The 17,865-nt window shown below is 42.9% G+C and overlaps 1 protein-coding gene across 1 annotated transcript in view; it reads left to right on the forward strand.

Annotated features, from left to right (window-relative positions):
- The window catches only part of LOC139168926 (collagen alpha-1(I) chain-like), a 77,905-nt gene that overhangs the window by 6,207 nt on the left and 53,833 nt on the right, over positions 1-17,865 (forward strand). Inside the window, exons 5-9 of the mRNA XM_070754704.1 lie at positions 7,644-7,818; positions 8,092-8,188; positions 10,594-10,679; positions 10,820-10,962; positions 16,925-17,028. Coding sequence (XP_070610805.1) covers positions 7,644-7,818; positions 8,092-8,188; positions 10,594-10,679; positions 10,820-10,962; positions 16,925-17,028 — 605 coding nt within the window. The remainder of the gene's footprint in view (positions 1-7,643; positions 7,819-8,091; positions 8,189-10,593; positions 10,680-10,819; positions 10,963-16,924; positions 17,029-17,865) is intronic.

Consider the following 17,865-nt stretch of genomic DNA (forward strand, 5'->3'; position numbering starts at 1 on the left):
TGAGATGTTTATTGAGCCCTTTTGTTTCCCTGTTGTAATTCACCAGAAATACAGACTAGGCAAATTAGTACCGTCCTATCCTGGCTTATAATAGAATCAGGGTAAGCAGAGCATTTTTATGCTAGAGGTCCAGATATATATAATATGATATACAGTGATCCCCCGGTTATTGCGTCCCCGACCATTGCGAACAGGCTAATTTGCGATTTTTCAACCCGGAAGTCAAAACACCATCTGCGCATGCGCGCCCTTTTTTTTCTATGGGCACGCATGCATAGATGGCGCCGGGCAGATCAGCTGCTGGGCGGCTTCCCTAGGTCTTCCCCCTCTTGGCGGGCATCAGTGAGGAGTTTCCCCACCGCCCACGCAAACTCCTCGCTGCTGCCGCTTCGCTCGGGCCGCTTCCCAGCTGAGTACTCAGCTGGGAAGCGGCCCGAGAGAACGGCTTGTCCGCAGCCTGCCTGCCCGCGTGCCTGCGGCTCATGCGCCCTTCTCCCGCCCACGCCGTTCGCTGGGGCCGCTTCCCAGCTGAGTACTCAGCTTGGAAGCGGCCCGAGCGAACGGCTTGTCCGCAGCCTGCCTGCCCGCGCGCCCGCGGCTCGCGCGCCCTTCTCCCGCCCACGCCGTTCGCTGGGGCCGCTTCCCAGCTGAGTACTCAGCTGGGAAGTGGCCTGAGCGAACGGCTTGTCTGCAGCCTGCCTGCCCGCGCGCCCACGGCTCGCGCGCCCTTCTCCCGCCCACGCCGTTCGCTGGGGCCGCTTCCCAGCTGAGAATTCGCTTCAGGACTCAGCTGGGAAGCGGCGCAAGCGAGCGGGGTGGGCGGGCGAAGGGCGGGCGAGCGGCAGCGAGGAGTTTGCGTGGGCGGTGGGGAAACCCCAGCGCCGCTTCCCAGCTGAGTCCGGCTCCTCGCTAGCGCTGCGGAAGTAAAAACACCATCTGCGCATGCGCAGATGGTTTTTTTACTTCCGCAGCGCTACTTCGCAAAAACCCGCTCGTTGCGGGGGGTCCTGGAACGGAACCCCCGCAATGATCGGGGGATCACTGTAATCCTATTCTAACATTCATTCTATACTGCAACATTCTAATAAATTATTATTATTATTATTATTATTATTATTATTATTATTATTATTATTATTATTATTATTATGTCAGTACAACACAGCAAACGAGATTACTATGCTGGATTTCGTATTTCATCACCAGTCGGGCGCTTCCCAAGCACCTAGGACTGCGTGATGTAGCGGCGAATTATGTTTGCCGATCCCAGTAAAGCGGCCTTTTGCAATTGACAGATGGAGATTGTGTCAATTCCAATGGTTTTTAAATGTCCGCTGAGATCCTTTGGCACTGCACCCAGCGTGCCAAGTACCACCACTGGGACCACTTTCACTGGCTTATGCCAGAGTCGTTGCAGCTCGATTTTTAGATCTTCGTATTTCACTAATTTCTCTAGCTGCTTCTCCTCAATTCTGCTGTCTCCTGGGATCGCGATGTCGATGATCCAAACTTTCTTTTTCTCCACAATCAGGATGTCTGGTGTGTTTATGCTTATTCGGTCAGTCGGAAGTCGGAAGTCCCACAGTAGTTTTACTTGCTAATTTTTGACCACTTTTTGGGGCTTATGATCCCACCAGTTCTTTGCCACTGGTAAATGGTAGTTCCGGCACAAGTTGTTGTTGTTGTTGTTGTTGTTGTTGTTATTATTATTATTATTATTATTATTATTATTATTATTACATCGTGCAGTCCTAGGTGCTTGGGAAGCACCCGACTGGTGATGAAATATGAAATCCAGCATAGTGATTTTGTTTGCTGTGTATTATTATTATTATTATTATTATTATTATTATTATTATTATTATTATTATTATTACATCATGCAGTCCTAGGTGCTTGGGAAGCACCCGACTGGTGATGAAATATGAAATCCAGCATAGTGATTTCGTTTGCTGTGTATTATTATTATTATTATTATTATTATTATTATTATTATTATTATTATTAATTAAAAAAGGGTGAACCTCCTTAATTACAGGGATGGGGAATTTTATTTCTCAATAGAATTCTTTATTTATTGGCCAAGTGTGATTGGACACACAAGGAATTTGTCTTTGGTGCATATGCTCTCAGTGTACACGTCTAACCATTTGGTATAAATGGCCCCCAAGCACAGTATCCTTGCTCCGCAGGCTTGGAATACCACCCCCATCACTCCCAGCCAGAAGATTCCAGCCCACATAAAGAGGAAGAGCTTCAGAGAAAGGCCCCCTAAGTGCTCAGATCCCCAGAGGGGGAAAAAGAGAGAGAACCTCTCCCTGGTAGTGCCAACCCAACGGGCCCATATTTTACAGATTAACAGAGTTGAAAGGGATCTTGTAGGCAGTGAAGGGCTACCAAAATTTTTACTACCGCACTGTGGGCGTGGCTTATTTTGTGGGTGGGGCTTGACGGTCATGTGACCAAGTGGAGATCTCATGCGGGGGCACATTGCGCAAGTCAGGCGCATGCGGCTGAGTGCGCATCCTGGATTTCCCTACTGGGAAGGCGCATTGGACCATGTACTCTGGACCCATTTTAGCAACTGCAGTGATCCACTTGACAACTTGGGCAGAAAAGAGCTTAAAATGGGACAAAGCCTGCTTAACAAATCTTTCGCTTAGCAACGTAGATTTCAGGTTCAACTGTAGTCATAACTCATCTTCTTTCATTCTAGCTCTGGTCTTTACCAACATAGAAACATAGAAACATAGAAGACTGACGGCAGAAAAAGACCTCATGGTCCATCTAGTCTGCCCTTATACTATTTTCTGTATTTTATCTTAGGATGGATATATGTTTATCCCAGGCATGTTTAAATTCAGTTCCTGTGGATTTACCAACTACGTCTGCTGGAAGTTTGTTCCAAGGATCTACTACTCTTTCAGTAAAATAATATTTTCTCATGTTGCTTTTGATCTTTCCCCCAACTAACTTCAGATTGTATCCCCTTGTTCTTGTGTTCACTTTCCTATTAAAAACACTTCCCTCCTGGACCTTATTTAACCCTTTCACATATTTAAATGTTTCGACCATGTCCCTCCTTTTCCTTCTGTCCTCCAGACTCTACAGATTGAGTTCATTAAGTCTTTCCTGATACATTTTATGCTTAAGACCTTCCACCATTCTTGTAGCCTGTCTTTGGACCCGTTCAATTTTATCAATATCTTTTTTGTAGGTGGGGTCTCCAGAACTGAACACAGTATTCCAAATGGGGTCTCACCAGCACTCTATGTAACGGGATCATAATTGCCCTCTTCCTGCTTGTTATACTTCTAGCTATGCTGCCAAGCATCCTACTTGCTTTGCCTACCGCCTGACTGCAGTGCTCACCCATTTTGAGAGTGTCAGAAATCACTACCCCTAAATCCTTTTCTTCTGAAGGTTTTGCTAACACAGAACTGCCAATACAATACTCATTATTTTACATTTGGAAACATTAAATTGCAGTTTCCATTGCTTTGACCATTTATCTAGTAAAGCTAAATCATTTACCATATTACAGACGCCTCCAGGAATATCAACCCTATTGCACTCTTTAGAATCATCTGCAAATAGGCAAACCTTCCCTACCAAACCTTCCCCTATGTCACTCACAAACATATTAAAACGAATCACAAACCTGGAACATGGGCCGCAAGGCAAGTCTTATATCTTTTGCTCTATTGACATTTCAGTGTTTAAACTTCCCCACTCGGTCAAGGACCTCGGGATACTAATAACTAAAGATCTAAGTGCCAAAGCCCACTGCAACAACATCTCTAAGAAGGCCTCAAAAGTGGTTAATCTAATCCTACGTAGCTTCTGCTCTGGAAATCTCACACTACTTACCAGAGCTTACAGAACTTTCACCAGACCCATCCTCGAATCACAGCTCATCTGTTTGGAACCCATGTCGCATCTGAGACATTAACACCCTTGAAAATGTTCAACGATACTTCACCAGAAGAGCCCTTCATTCCTCCCACTCAAAACAGAATACCCTACAAAACTAGACTTACAATCCTGGGTCTTGAAAGCTTAGAACTACGACGCCTTAAACAAGATCTAAGTATTGCCCACAAGATCATATGTTGCAATGTCCTGCCTGTCAAAGACTACTTCAGCTTCAACCACAACAATACAAGAGCACACAACAGATTCAAGCTTAATATTAACTGCTCCAAACTTGACTGTAAAAAAATATGACTTTAGTAATCGGGTTGTCGAAGCGTGGAACTCCTTACCGGACTCTATAGTATCAACCCCTAACCCCCAACATTTTACACTTAGACTATCCATGGTTGACCTCTCCAGATTCCTAAGAGGTCAGTAAGGGGTGTGCATAAGTGCACTTGAGTGCCTTCTATCCCCTGTCCTATGGTCTCTCCTATATCTCGTATTTCTTCTCTACTATACCCTCTATAACCTTCAGTGTGTATTATTGTGTATTGGACAAAATAAATAAACAAACAAACAAACAAACAAACAAATAAATAAATAGAGTTCTTGTCGTGCAACAGTCCACCCACAGCTGACTGGCAGAGATGGTGAAGTTGTCAATGTCTTATCGTTGGAACCTTTGACTTGTTTTTTAATTTATTTGTTTATTTGTTTATTTGTTTATTTGTTTGTTTGTTTGTTTGTTTATCCAATACACAAAACATATTGAGGGGAATAGTCATGAAGTATTACATGTAAGGAAAAGATATGAAAATGGAGGAGAAGATATATGAAAGGGAGGAAAGATATATGACATATGGGATAAGGGGAGACAAATTGGACAGGGGCCGAAAGGCACACTGGTGCACTTTTGTACGCCCCCTACTGACCTCTTAGGAACCTGGAGAGGTCAATCGTGGATAGTCTAAGGGAGAAATGTTGGGGGTTAGGGCTTGACACTACTGAGTCAGGCAATGAATTTCACACTTCGACAACTCGATTGCTAAAGTCATATTTTTTACAGTCGAGCTTGGAGCGATTAATATTGAGTTTGAATTTGTTGCGTGCTCTTGTGTTGTTGCGGTTGAAGCTGAAGTAGTTGATTTGACTCCAAGTCCAAAACAAATTCCCCGAACCTTTAAATCAGCAAATTCTTTGGATCCGCAGTCATAGAAAGAGGAAAAAAATATTTACAACAGCACGAAGCTTGAAACTTCAGCCTGATGATGGTGAATGTGATTTCACCGAAACGTCGCATAGACACTCAAAATATTACACGGGGCAAAACCCGAAGTTCTTCAGGCTGGTGTTTCTGTCCTTGTTCTAAGGTGAACAAGGTGTTCTAAGGCGAACAAGGTGTTCTAAGGTGTTCACCTTAGAACAAGGACAGAAACACTAGCCTGAAGATGATGAGTGGGACCTCATTGAAATGTCGCCAGAAACCCGAATATACCAAGACCGTCATACCTGTATCCGTGAAAATCTACGAAAACATATATATATATATATATACACACATAGTAAAATACATGATGAAAGTTATAGAGGAGATACTCATAGTAAAATACATCTATGAAAGAAGAGAAAAGAAGATATAGGAATAGAACATATCAATGAAAGAATAGAAGAAGAGATATAGGAATGGAAGAAAGGTATAGGAGATATAGGAGAGCAATAGGACAGGGGACGGAAGGCACTCTAGTGCACTTGTACTCGCCCTTACTGACCTCTTAGGAATCTGGATAGGTCAACCATAGATAATCTAAGGGTAAAGTGTTGGGGGTTTGGGGATGACACTATGGAGTTCGGTAATGAGTTCCACGCTTCGACAACTCAATTGCTAAAGTCATATTTTTTACAGTCGAGCTTGGAGCGATTAATATTGAGTTTGAATTTGTTGCATGCTCTTGTGTCGTTGCGGTTGAAGCTGAAGTAGTTGATTTGACTCTAAGTCCAAAACGAATTCCCCGAACCTTTAAATCAGCAAATTCTTTGGATCCGCAGTCTTAGAAAGAGGAAAAAAGGGTGAACACCCTCAGTTGCAGGGGTGGGAAATTTTATTTGTCCAATTCTGCTGGGGTGATCTTATTAGATATCAGCAGGATTTGATAAGGATAACCTTATCTAGATTCAGGATGCCGACCCATCCTATGAATCTGTTGGCCAAAGGTAGGCTTTGTGCAGGAAATGCCAAATCTTGCCATGGGTTATCTACAACCAGATGGAGAGGGACGGGCACATGAGGTTCCCTTCCTGGAGAACAGAATGGAGATGCTCCATAAAACAAGTGGGCAGCCATCCCTCCAGACTGGGGTTCAAATCCACCTCAAGCAAACCCAATGGCAGAAGAAAGATATCCTTAACAATTCATTCATTCATTCATTCATTCATTCATTCATTCATTTATTTAGTCCAATATACAATGAGAATTTTAGTGGGTGTATATGTATGTATGTATGTATGTATGTATGTATGTATGTATATATATATATGACGGTCTTGGTATATTCGGGTTTCTTCCCGTGTAGGATTTGGAAATTTCTGGCGACGTTTCGATGAGGTCCCACTGATCATCTTCAGGCTGGTGTTTCTGTCCTTGTTCTAAGGCGAACAAGGTGTTCTAAGGCAAACAAGGTGTTCTAAGGTGTTCACCTTAGAACAAGGACAGAAACACCAGCCTGAAGATGATGAGTGGGACCTCATCGAAACGTCGCCAGAAATTTCAAAATCCTACACGGGAAGAAACCCGAATATACCAAGAATGTCATACCTGTACCTGTGAAAATCTACAAAAACACACACACACACACACACACACACACACACACACACACATATATATATATATATATATACACACACACACACACACACACACACACACACACACATAGTAAAATACATGATGAAAGTTATAGAGGAGATACTCATAGTAAAATACATCTAAGAAATAATAGAAAAGAAGATATAGGAATAGAACATATCAATGAAAGAATAGAAGAAGAGATATAGGAATAGAAGAAAGATATAGGAGATATAGGAGAGCAATAGGACAGGGGATGGAAGGCACTCTAGTGCTCTTGTACTCGCCCCTTACTGACCTCTTAGGAATCTAGATAGGTCAACTGTGGATAATCCAAGGGTAAAGTGTTGGGGGTTTGGGGATGACACTATGGAGTCCGGTAATGAGTTCCACGCTTCAACAACTCGGTTACTGAAGTCATATTTTTTACAGTCAAGTTTGGAGCGGTTAATATTAAGTTTAAATCTATTGTGTGCTTTTGTGTTGTGGTTGAAGCTGAAGTAGACGCTGACAGGCAGGACGTTGCAGCATATAATCTTGTGGGCAATACTTAGATCATGTTTAATCACATGAATCAATTTACAGCGTATCGCTTAACAATACGGCGACTACTTCAGCTTCAACCACAACAACACAAGAGCACACGACAGATTTAAACTTAATATTAACTGCTCCAAACTTGACTGTAAAAAATATGACTTTAGTAACCGAGTTGTCGAAGCATGGAACTCATTACCGGACTCCGTAGTGTCATCCCCAAACCCCCAACATTTTACCCTTAGATTATCTACGGTTGACCTATCCAGATTCCTAAGAGGTCAGTAAGGGGTGTGTCCTATTGCTTCTATTGCCACTCAAGATGTTTTCCACCTTTGTGTAGGGGGCAGTGCTGTGCACCTCAATATTCAGCAGAAGGATAATTTTCCAGACTTCTTAACTATTCATCCAGTCCCTGAATCAGAACCAGAACTAGAGCCAGAAGATCCCTCTGGTTCACAGCACATTTTCTTAACTGGAAAAAGGAAATGTCCACATAGCCAGAGCATGAAGCCCAGGTGAAATGACTCTTGAAAAAAACATTTTCTTCTTCTAATTACAAACATTTTGTCTGATGTCCCAGTAGGATTATTGCAGCTTCCACATTTTGTCATAAAAAACTGTATTAAAGGAAATAAGACATAAGCAGAAATAAACCCAAGACAACCCAGATCTGAAATTAGAGTCAACAGCCGATGCAAAAGAAAGGCTATTTGGAGGTATTTATTTTCTATCTAGGAAAAGAGAGATTTTGAAAGTCAAAGTTTGATTCTCCTTCTGGTCCATCTCAGGACCCTTCCTCCAAATCAGGAAGCCCCTGACATTGGAAAAGAGGTGGAGAAAAAGAGCGTGATTGATGTAATGGCACTTTCTCCAGATATCCGACAGGTTTGGTTCGTCTTTGACATGTCTGTGATACCACATCTCAACCATGATAGCCATAAACTAATACAGTGATACCTTGTCTTACAAACTTAATTGGTTCTGGGACGAGGTTCTTAAGGTGAATAGTTTGTAAGACGAAACAATGTTTCCCATAGGAATCAATGAAAAAGTGATTAATGCGTGCAAGCCCAAAATTCACCCCTTTTGCCAGCTGAAGTGCCCATTTTTGCGCTGCTGGGATTCCCCTGAGGCTCCCCTCCATGGAAACCCCACCTCTGGACTTCTGTGTTTTTGCAATGTTGCAGGGGAATCCCAGCAGGGGAATCCCAGCATCGCAAAAATGAGCGCTTCGCTGGCAATGGAAGTCCGGAGGTGGGGTTTCCCAGCGAAGGGAGCCTCAGTGAAATTGCAGCATCGCAAAAACACCAAAGTCCTCGAAACCCCACCTCCAGACCTCTGTGTTTTTGCAATGCTGTGATTTCACTGAGGCTCCCCTCGCTGGGAAACCCCACCTCTGGACTTCCATTGCCAGCAAAGCACCCATTTTTGCGCTGCTGGGATTCCCCTGCAGCATCACAAAAACACGGAAGTCCAGAGGTGGGGTTTCCCATGGAGGGGAGCCTCAGGGGAATCCCAGCAGCGCAAAAACGGGTGCTTCACTGGCAACGGAAGGTCCGGAGGCGGGGCATCCCAGTGGCAGCGGTGGGTTTGTAAGGTGAAAATAGTTTGTACGAAGAGTCAAAAAAATCTTAAACCCCGGATTTGTATCTCGAAAAGTTTGTATGACGAGGGGTTTGTAAGATGAGGTATCACTGTGTTTGAATGTTCGTAGACAGCCTGAAGATTTGTGTATTTGACATGTTCTCTTTGTGAATGTCAGGTCAGGTTGTCCTAAGGGTGTTTTTTCAGGAGTAGCAAAGCAAGAAAGTCCAGTTACCTCTTGAAAAAGCACCTTTGCGACTACCTCCATCAATAATGGACTATGTCTTATGACAGACCTATCTTTTTTCTTCTTTCTCTTCTTTGTAAGTTTGTATGTTCATTGATTGTTTTGTTTTTATATTTTGGCCTATCGTCCAAACCAGGGGTCCCCAAACTTTTTACACAGGGGGTCAGTTCACTGTCCCTTGGACTGTTGTAGGGCCGGACTATAAAAAAAACCTATGAACAAATTCCTATGCACACTGCACATACCTTGTTTTAAAGTAAAAAACAAAATGGGAACATACTATTTAGAGGGGGGAGATGGTCTGAAATTCATATATGTTTATGTTTTGTTTTTAATTTTCTTTTGTTGACATCTGATTGGCTATGCAAGGTTTTCTTGGCTTATGAAAAATGTATACAGAAATAAGGAAGCACTTTGGCATAATGGCTAATAAGTTAGAAATATAATTGGTGTTGCACTTTTTGAAGGAACGTTAAGGAGGAAGTTTAATTAAAAGAAAATGAATGTAACTGGATGACAAAATTAGGAAAAAAAACTTTTGCATCTTTTTTGATGATTGACATTAGTTACTAACAAAACACTGCATTTTATTCATGGAAAATTAGATGGTACACTGTGTTGTTTGAATGTATGTTGAGAGAAAAATTTAAAAAAATTACCCTCCGCCAAAACAGTCCTTCTTTCCTCTGCCCCTCCATTCATTTCATTCTCCCTTCCTTCCTTTCTTCCTTGTTCCCTCCATTTCTCCTTCCTTCCTTCCCTCCTTCATTCCTTTCCACTTCTCCTTCCCTCCCTCTCTTTCCCTTTTCTTTCTTTCTCTCTCTCTTTTCCCTGTGTTCTTGTCACTCACTGGCGGGCCGGATAAATGGCCTCAGTGGGCCGCATGTGGCCCACGGGCCGTAGTTTGGGGACCGCTGGTCCAAACACACGAATACTGCATATGTAATGTGCCACGTTTTAACTGTCAATTGTCATTATACATCTTTTATGTATTCATGTTATATTTGTAAATAAAAACTTTTTTTTAAAAAATGGACTATGTCTTATGACAGACCTATCTTTTTTTCCCTTTCTCTTCTTTGTAAGTTTGTATGTTCATTGATTGTTTTGTTTTTATATTTTGGCCTATCGTCCAAACACACGAATACTGCATATGTAATGTGCCATGTTTTAACTGTCAATTGTCATTACACATCTTTTATGTATTCATTTTATATTTGTAAATAAAAACTTTTTTTAAAAAAAAAATGGACTATGTCTCATGACAGACCTATCTCGGTACAAATCTAATGGCCACAAGGATCAGAAGGCATCAATGATTTGCATCAGGACAAATAGTTTTACAGGTAAAACACACGGTGACCAGGAAGTTCACAAACGGTTTAATTCTCAGTAGCAACTGCAGAGCGTTGGAGTAAGAACCACCACTTGTTCTTTCATGATTTGATGGTTTTGGAAGTGGGTGTCTCTTCCGTTCACCCGCCCACCCTTCGACCACCCTGCAGTCCTCCTGCATAAAGCCAGGGCCAAAGGAGCCCAGCCATGGTGAGTAGTCAGCAAAGGAGAAGAACCAAGATCGCCTTTGGGGTCCTGCATCTTCCAAGCCAAGTGAGCATCATGCACTCCATCCCAACTCGAGCGCTTGTCTTCGCCCTCAGACTTCTGCTGCCTCTGGCTGCCTGCAGCTGGGCACCTACAGTCGCCTCCCCAATCTCGAGCAACAGTGAGGATGTGGTGCACCTCACCACCGTCAGAAACTTTACGAATGTCTACCTGCAGATAAATTCCAACGGACGCGTAGACAGCAGCCCATCCCAAACTGGATACAGTAAGTCGCTGGTGGAGTTGGCTGGTGAAGTAGGAATGGAAGCATAGTTCCCTCTAAGCTGAGCAGTGAGCAATCGCTCACTTAAAAATCATCATCAACTCAGAGTTTTCCAAACCTGCCCAGAAGCCGAGAGGGAAAGAGTGAGAGGGAAGGAGAGAGAGAGAGGAAGAGAGGAAGAGAGAGAAACAGATAGAAAAAAGAGAGGGAGGAAAAGAGAAAGAAAATCAAAATCTAGTTTGAAACTAGCTCAACTATTTAAGTGGCATTTTGATATTGATAGAGTTGCCCTATTATGAGCTCACTGTTATAGACACACAGTACAGTATTTTATTTTGAAATTCTTTGAGGCAAAACAGGGTGGGTTTTTTGTTTGTTTGTTTATTATTTCTGTGCCACCCAGTCCCAAAGGGACTGCCGCTCAGACAGTATACTTTTCTTCCCACCCACCCCAAAAATTAGAGGGAACACTGAATGGAAGAGGTAGGAATTCAATAACGGAGTTGAAAGGGACCTCAGAAGTCTTCTAGTATGAACCCACGCTCAGGCAGGAAACCTTAGACCGGTGATGGTGAACCTTTTTTTCCTCGGGTGCTGAAATTTGATTTTATTTTGATTTTATTTTATTGGATTTGTATGCCGCCCCTCTCCGTAGACTCGGGGCGGCTAACAAGAGTACTAAACAGCATATGACAATCCAATATAAACAGTTAAAAACCCCTATTGTAAAACCAAACATACATACAGACATACCATGCATAAAATTGTAAAGGCTTAGGGCGAAAGAGTATCTCAATTCCCCCATGCCTGGCGGCAGAGGTGGGTTTTAAGAAGCTTACGAAAGGCAAGGAGGGTGGGAGCAATTCTAATCTCTGGGGGGAGTTGGTTCCAGAGGGTCGGGGCCGCCACAGAGAAGGCTCTTCCCCTGGGTCCCGTCAAGCGACATTGTTTAGTTGATGGGACCCGGAGAAGACCCACTCTGTGGGACCTAACAGGTCGCTGGGAGTCGTGCAGCAGAAGGCGGTCCCTGAGATAATCTGGTCTGGTGCCATGAATGTGCAAGTGCCCACACCCATAACTCAATGCCTGAGGTGGGCGAAAACAGCTTCCTCCACCACCCCAGGCTGGAAATGGCCTGTTTCTCAACTTCTGGTGGGCCCAGTAGGCTTGTGTTTCACCCTCCCCAGGCTCCAATGGCTTCCCTGGAGCCAGGGAAGGGTAAAGACACCTTCTCCCATCTGCCATGAGGCTCTCTGGAAGCCAAAAACACCCTCCCAGAGCTTCTATGTGAGCCAAAAATCAGCTGGCTGGCACACACCTGCCCATTGGAGCTGAGCTAGGGTAACAGCTCACGTGCCAGCAGCTATGGCTCCACATACCACCTGTGGTACCCGTGCCATAGGTTCACCATCACTGCCTTAGACCATATCAGACAAATGGTTATCTCCGGGGCCGCCTTCTGCCGCACGAATCCCAGCAACCAATTAAGTCCCACAGAGTTGGCCGTCAACTAAACAATGTCGTTTGGCTGGACCCAGGGGAAGAGCCTTCTCTGTGGCGGCCCCGGCCCTCTGGAACCAACTCCTCCCAGAGATTAGAATAGCCCCCACCCTTCTTGCCTTTCACAAGCTTCTTAAAACCCACCTTTGTCGTCAGGCATGGGGGAACTAAGATAATCTTTCCCCCTCGGCTTCCACAATTTATGTATGGTACGTTTGTATGTATGATTGGTTTTTTAAAATAAGGGTTTTTAGCTTCTTTAGTATTGGATTGTCGCACGTTGTTTTTATTACTGTTGTTAGCCGCCCCGAGTCTAAGGAGAGGGGCGGCATACAAATCCAATAAAATGAAATGAAATGAATCTCTTCTTAAAAGTCTCCAGGGTTGGAGCAATCCCACGACTTCTGGGGGCAACCGTTCCACCGATTAGTGAGTCTAACGGGATTTTTGGTTATGACCTTTAAAGCCCTTCATGGCACTGGACCAGAATATCTCCGAGACTGCCTGCTGCCGCACGAATCCCAGCGACCGATTAGGTCCCACAGAGTGGGCCTTCTCCGGGTCCCGTCAACTAAACAATGTCGGTTGGTGGGCCCCAGGGGAAGAGCCTTCTCTGTGGCGGCCCCGGCCCTCTGGAACCAACTCCCCCCGGAGATTAGAATTGCCCCCACCCTCCTCGCCTTTCGTAAGCTTCTTAAAACCCACCTCTGCCGTCAGGCATGGGGGAACTGAGATATTCTTTCCCCCTAGGCTGCTACAATTTATGCATGGTATGTTTGTATGCATGTGTGTTTAGAAAATGGGGTCTTTTAAATATTTTTAAACAGTCATTTAGATTTGTTGTACATTGTTTTTTCACTTTGTTGTGAGCCGCCCCGAGTCTGTGGAGAGGGGCGGCATACAAATCTAAATAATAAATAAATAAATAAATAAAATAAATAAATAAATTTTTGTCTCCTTAGTGTTAGGTTAGCAAGGCGCAACGTCTTTATTGTTGGGAAGTAGTAGCTGTCTCCACTCAGGTGGGAAGTAGTGGAGATAGATTTACTGGGAGAGGTGTGTGCAAAGGTAGGATAAGAGAGAGGCAAAGGAGGAAGAGAGAAAGCAAGAGAGAGAGAGAGAGAGAGAGAGAGAGAGAGAGAGAGAAAGAGCGCATGGCGAAGAGGTCTTTTAAAGATTTGACGGAGCAATGTCTTTAGAAGGTCCTCTAAAGCAGTGTTTCCCAACCTTGGCAACTTGAAGATACCTGGACTTCAACTCCCAGAATTCCCCAGCCAGTGAATGCTGGCTGAGGAATTCTGGGAGTTGAAGCCTAGTTATCTTCAAGTTGCCAAGGTTGGGAAACACTGCTCTAAAGCAAAGGCAAAATGCTTTCCAAAAAAATTTGAAACAGATAAAAGGTGAAGAGGGAAATAACAAGAAGAAAAGAAGAAAAATTCTGGAGCGGGACACACAGAGAGAATCTAGTAGATCCTTGGAACAAACTTCCAGCAGGCGTGGTTGGTAAATCCACAGTAACTGAATTTAAACATGCCTGGGATAAACATAGATCCATCCTAAGATAAAATACAAAAAAATAGTATTGTAGCAGGAAAAAGAACGAGTTGTTGCCAATAAGGGAGAAGAGACCACAAGGAGATTGAGATTCCCAGGTTTATTTGATGCATGCATCAGGTTCAGAAGATACAAAAGTAATGTCTGAACAACGTGGATTGTTTTTCAGGGCTCTTTATACATTTCCAAAGGAATACAAAGAACACGCAATATCAGCCAATCAGATACTAGTTGTCAACGTTTCCTTATACAGAAAGTTAAAAAAGGGTTATACAATGTAGAAGGTGCAGAATGTACAACAAAAAGGAACTTGCGGTTAGTATGTGGGTTCATGCATGAAGCTATGTGCCTTGAGAGCAGGTGTCAGATCCACCTCTGCACCATCAAAGCCATGTCCTTTTCCTGTAGCACAGCTATGTTCTACCAGATGCAAGGCATAGATTATAAACACAAAATGTACTTTTTGTACTCTAAATATCAAGCATAACTATATATGTGGGGCATAGGTTTCTGACAGTCTCAAAATGGGTGAACAGTGCAGTCAGGCGGTAGGGAAAGCACGTAGGATGCTTGGCTGCATAGCTAGAGGTATAACAAGCAGGAAGAGGGAGATTATGATCCCGCTATATAGAATGCTGGTGAGACCACATTTGGAATACTGTGTTCAGTTCTGGAGACCTCACCTACAAAAAGATATTGACAAAATTGAACGGGTCCAAAGACGGGCTACAAGAATGGTGGAAGGTCTTAAGCATAAAACGTATCAGGAAAGACTTCATGAACTCAATCTGTATAGTCTGGAGGACAGAAGGAAAAGGGGGGACATGATCGAAACATTTAAATATATTAAAGGGTTAAATAAGGTCCAGGAGGGAAGTATTTTTAATAGGAAAGTGAACACAAGAACAAGGGGACAGAATCTGAAGTTAGTTGGGGGAAAGATCAAAAGCAACATGAGAAAATATTATTTGACTGAAAGAGTAGTAGATCCTTGGAACAAACTTCCAGCAGACGTGGTAGATAAATCCACAGTAACTGAATTTAAACATGCCTGGGATAAACATATCTCCATCCTAAGATAAAATACAGAAAATAGTATAAGGGCAGACTAGGTGGACCATGAGGTCTTTTTCTGCCATCAGACTTCTATGTTTCTATAGGTCAAGGCTTAAGAAATGCAGAATTTGGGCTAGCACTACATATGAATGTATATCTCAGGCTAGCTTCCTCAGTATAAGGGCAGACTAGATGGATCATGAGGTCTTTTTCTGCCGTCAGTCTTCTATGTTTTTATGTTTCTGTCTATGGAAAGGTGATTAGAAAGGTTCAGAGGTAAAGACACAATGCAGATATTTTTTAAAAAAATGGAAAAATGAAGCCAAGAAAGAGATAAAAGGATAATCAGAAAATTAATACAAAATGGAATGCTGGAGAGACCAAGAGATAATGGTTTTAAAAAGGGAAGATTAAGTAAGGAGGAAGAAAACTAGGTTTTGTACGGGTAGATGTAAATAGGATTTAATAGAATTGTACTAGTACTAAAAATCTTTGGTTGTTATCTATGGAAAAAATGGTTTTCTTCTGTATGTTAAACTGAAAATAGATACAAGATGATGAATGTTATAAACAGTAAAATATATTTAAATATAAAATTGAAAAAAAAGGAAATAGGGTAAATCTGTACCATAAAATGTATCTTTTCTTTTATGTCCACTGAAAAGCACCTGCACCAAAGATAAATCCCTTGTGTGTCCAATCACACTTGGCCAATAAAGAATTTATATTCTATTCTGTTCTGTTCTAAAATGAAGTAAGCTAATATTTAAAAATGGGTAAATAAATGGCCTGTTAAAGAAGACAGCAAATTGTGGGTGTATAATGGTATAATGTGGAATATGTTTGAGAAGGAAAGGAAGAAAATTAATTGTACCAGTACTAAAAACTGTGGGGAAATGGGTTTGGTAGGGAAGGTTTGCCTATTTGCCGATGACTCTAAAGTGTGCAACAGGGTTGATATTCCTGGAGGGGTCTGTAATATGGTAAATGATTTAGCTTTACTAGATAAATGGTCAAAGCAATGGAAACTGCAGTTTAATGTTTCCAAATGTAAAATAATGCACTTGGGGAAAAGGAATCCTCAATCTGAGTATTGCATTGGCAGTTCTGTGTTAGCAAAAACTTCAGAAGAGAAGGATTTAGGGGTAGTGATTTCTCACAGTCTCAAAATGGGTGAGCAGTGTGGTTGGGCAGTAGGAAAAGCAAGTAGGATGCTTGGCTGCATAGCTAGAGGTATAACAAGCAGGAAGAGGGAGATTATGATCCCGCTATATATAGCGCTGGTGAGACCACATTTGGAATACTGTGTTCAGTTCTGGAGACCTCACCTACAAAAAGATATTGACAAAATTGAACGGGTCCAAAGACAGGCTACAAGAATGGTGGAAGGTCTTAAGCACAAAACGTATCAGGAAAGACTTCATGAACTCAATCTTTATAGTCTGGAGGACAGAAGGGAAAGGGGGGACATGATTGAAACATTTAAATATGTCAAAGGGTCAAATAAGGTTCAGGAGGGAAGTGTTTTTAATAGGAAAGTGAACACAAGAACAAGGGGACACAATCTGAAGTTAGTTGGGGGAAAGATCAAAAGCAACATGAGAAAATATTATTTTACTGAAAGAGTAGTAGATCCTTGGAACAAACGTCCAGCAGATGTGGTAGGGAGGCATCAGATAATAGTATTCGGTTATGGGAGGCTGCTATTTCTGGCTTAAGATATGTATCTTAAGTCTACGGAGAGGGGCGGCATAAAAATCCAATAAATAATAATAATAATAATAATAATAATAATAATAATAATAATAATAATATGTATGAAGAGCTCTCTAATATTTAACCCGTTTGCTTCCAGCTGCTTTGAAAATCACACCTGTAAGGCCAGGCTATGTAGAGATCGTTGGTGTGAAGACCAACCGCTACCTTTGTATGCGCAGATTGGGAATACTCGTTGGATCGGTGAGTCCTAATATTCATTTTGAATTATTTGATTTCTTTCCTAGTATAGGCAAACCTTGAAGAACATGTGCTATAGAGTTCAAATGGTCTAGTACAGTGATGGCAAACCTTTTTTTTCCCTCGGATGCCGAAAGAGCATGGGCATGCACTATCATGCATGCGCGAGTGCCCACACCCATAATTCAATGCCCGGGGAGGGCAAAAACAGCCTCCCTCACTTACCTGGAGGGCCTCTGCAGGCCGGAAATGGCCTGTTTCCCAATTTCTGGTTGGCCCAGTAGGCTCATGTTTCACCCTTCCCAGGCTCTAAAGCAGTGTTTCCCAACCTTGGCAACTTGAAGATTTCTGGGATTTGAAGTCCAAATATTAATTGGGCGTCCTCCTCGATCCACAGCTCACATTAGAGAAACACCTTTCAGCTGTGGCGAGGGGGGGCGTTTGCCCAGGTTCACCTGTTGCACCAGTTGCCACCCTATTTGGACCGGGAGTCACTGCACACAGTCGCTCATTCCCTCGAGGCTCGACTACTGTAATGCTCTCTACATGGGGCTACCTTTGAAGCGTGTTCGGAAACTTCAGATCGTGCGAGAGCAATCATGGGCTTCCCCAGGTATGCCCATGTTACACCAACACTCCGCAGTCTGCATTGATTGCCAATCAGTTTCCGGTCACAATTCAAAGTGTTGGTTATGACCTATAAAGCCCTTCATGGCACCGGACCAGATTATCTCAGGGACCGCCTTCTGCTGCCTGCGACCAGTTAGGTCCCACAGAGTGGGTCTTTTCCAGGTCCCATCAACTAAACAATATTGCTTGGCGGGACCCAGGGGAAGAGCC

This window comes from Erythrolamprus reginae, chromosome 6 (assembly GCF_031021105.1).
Source record: "Erythrolamprus reginae isolate rEryReg1 chromosome 6, rEryReg1.hap1, whole genome shotgun sequence".
NCBI lineage: Eukaryota > Metazoa > Chordata > Lepidosauria > Squamata > Dipsadidae > Erythrolamprus > Erythrolamprus reginae.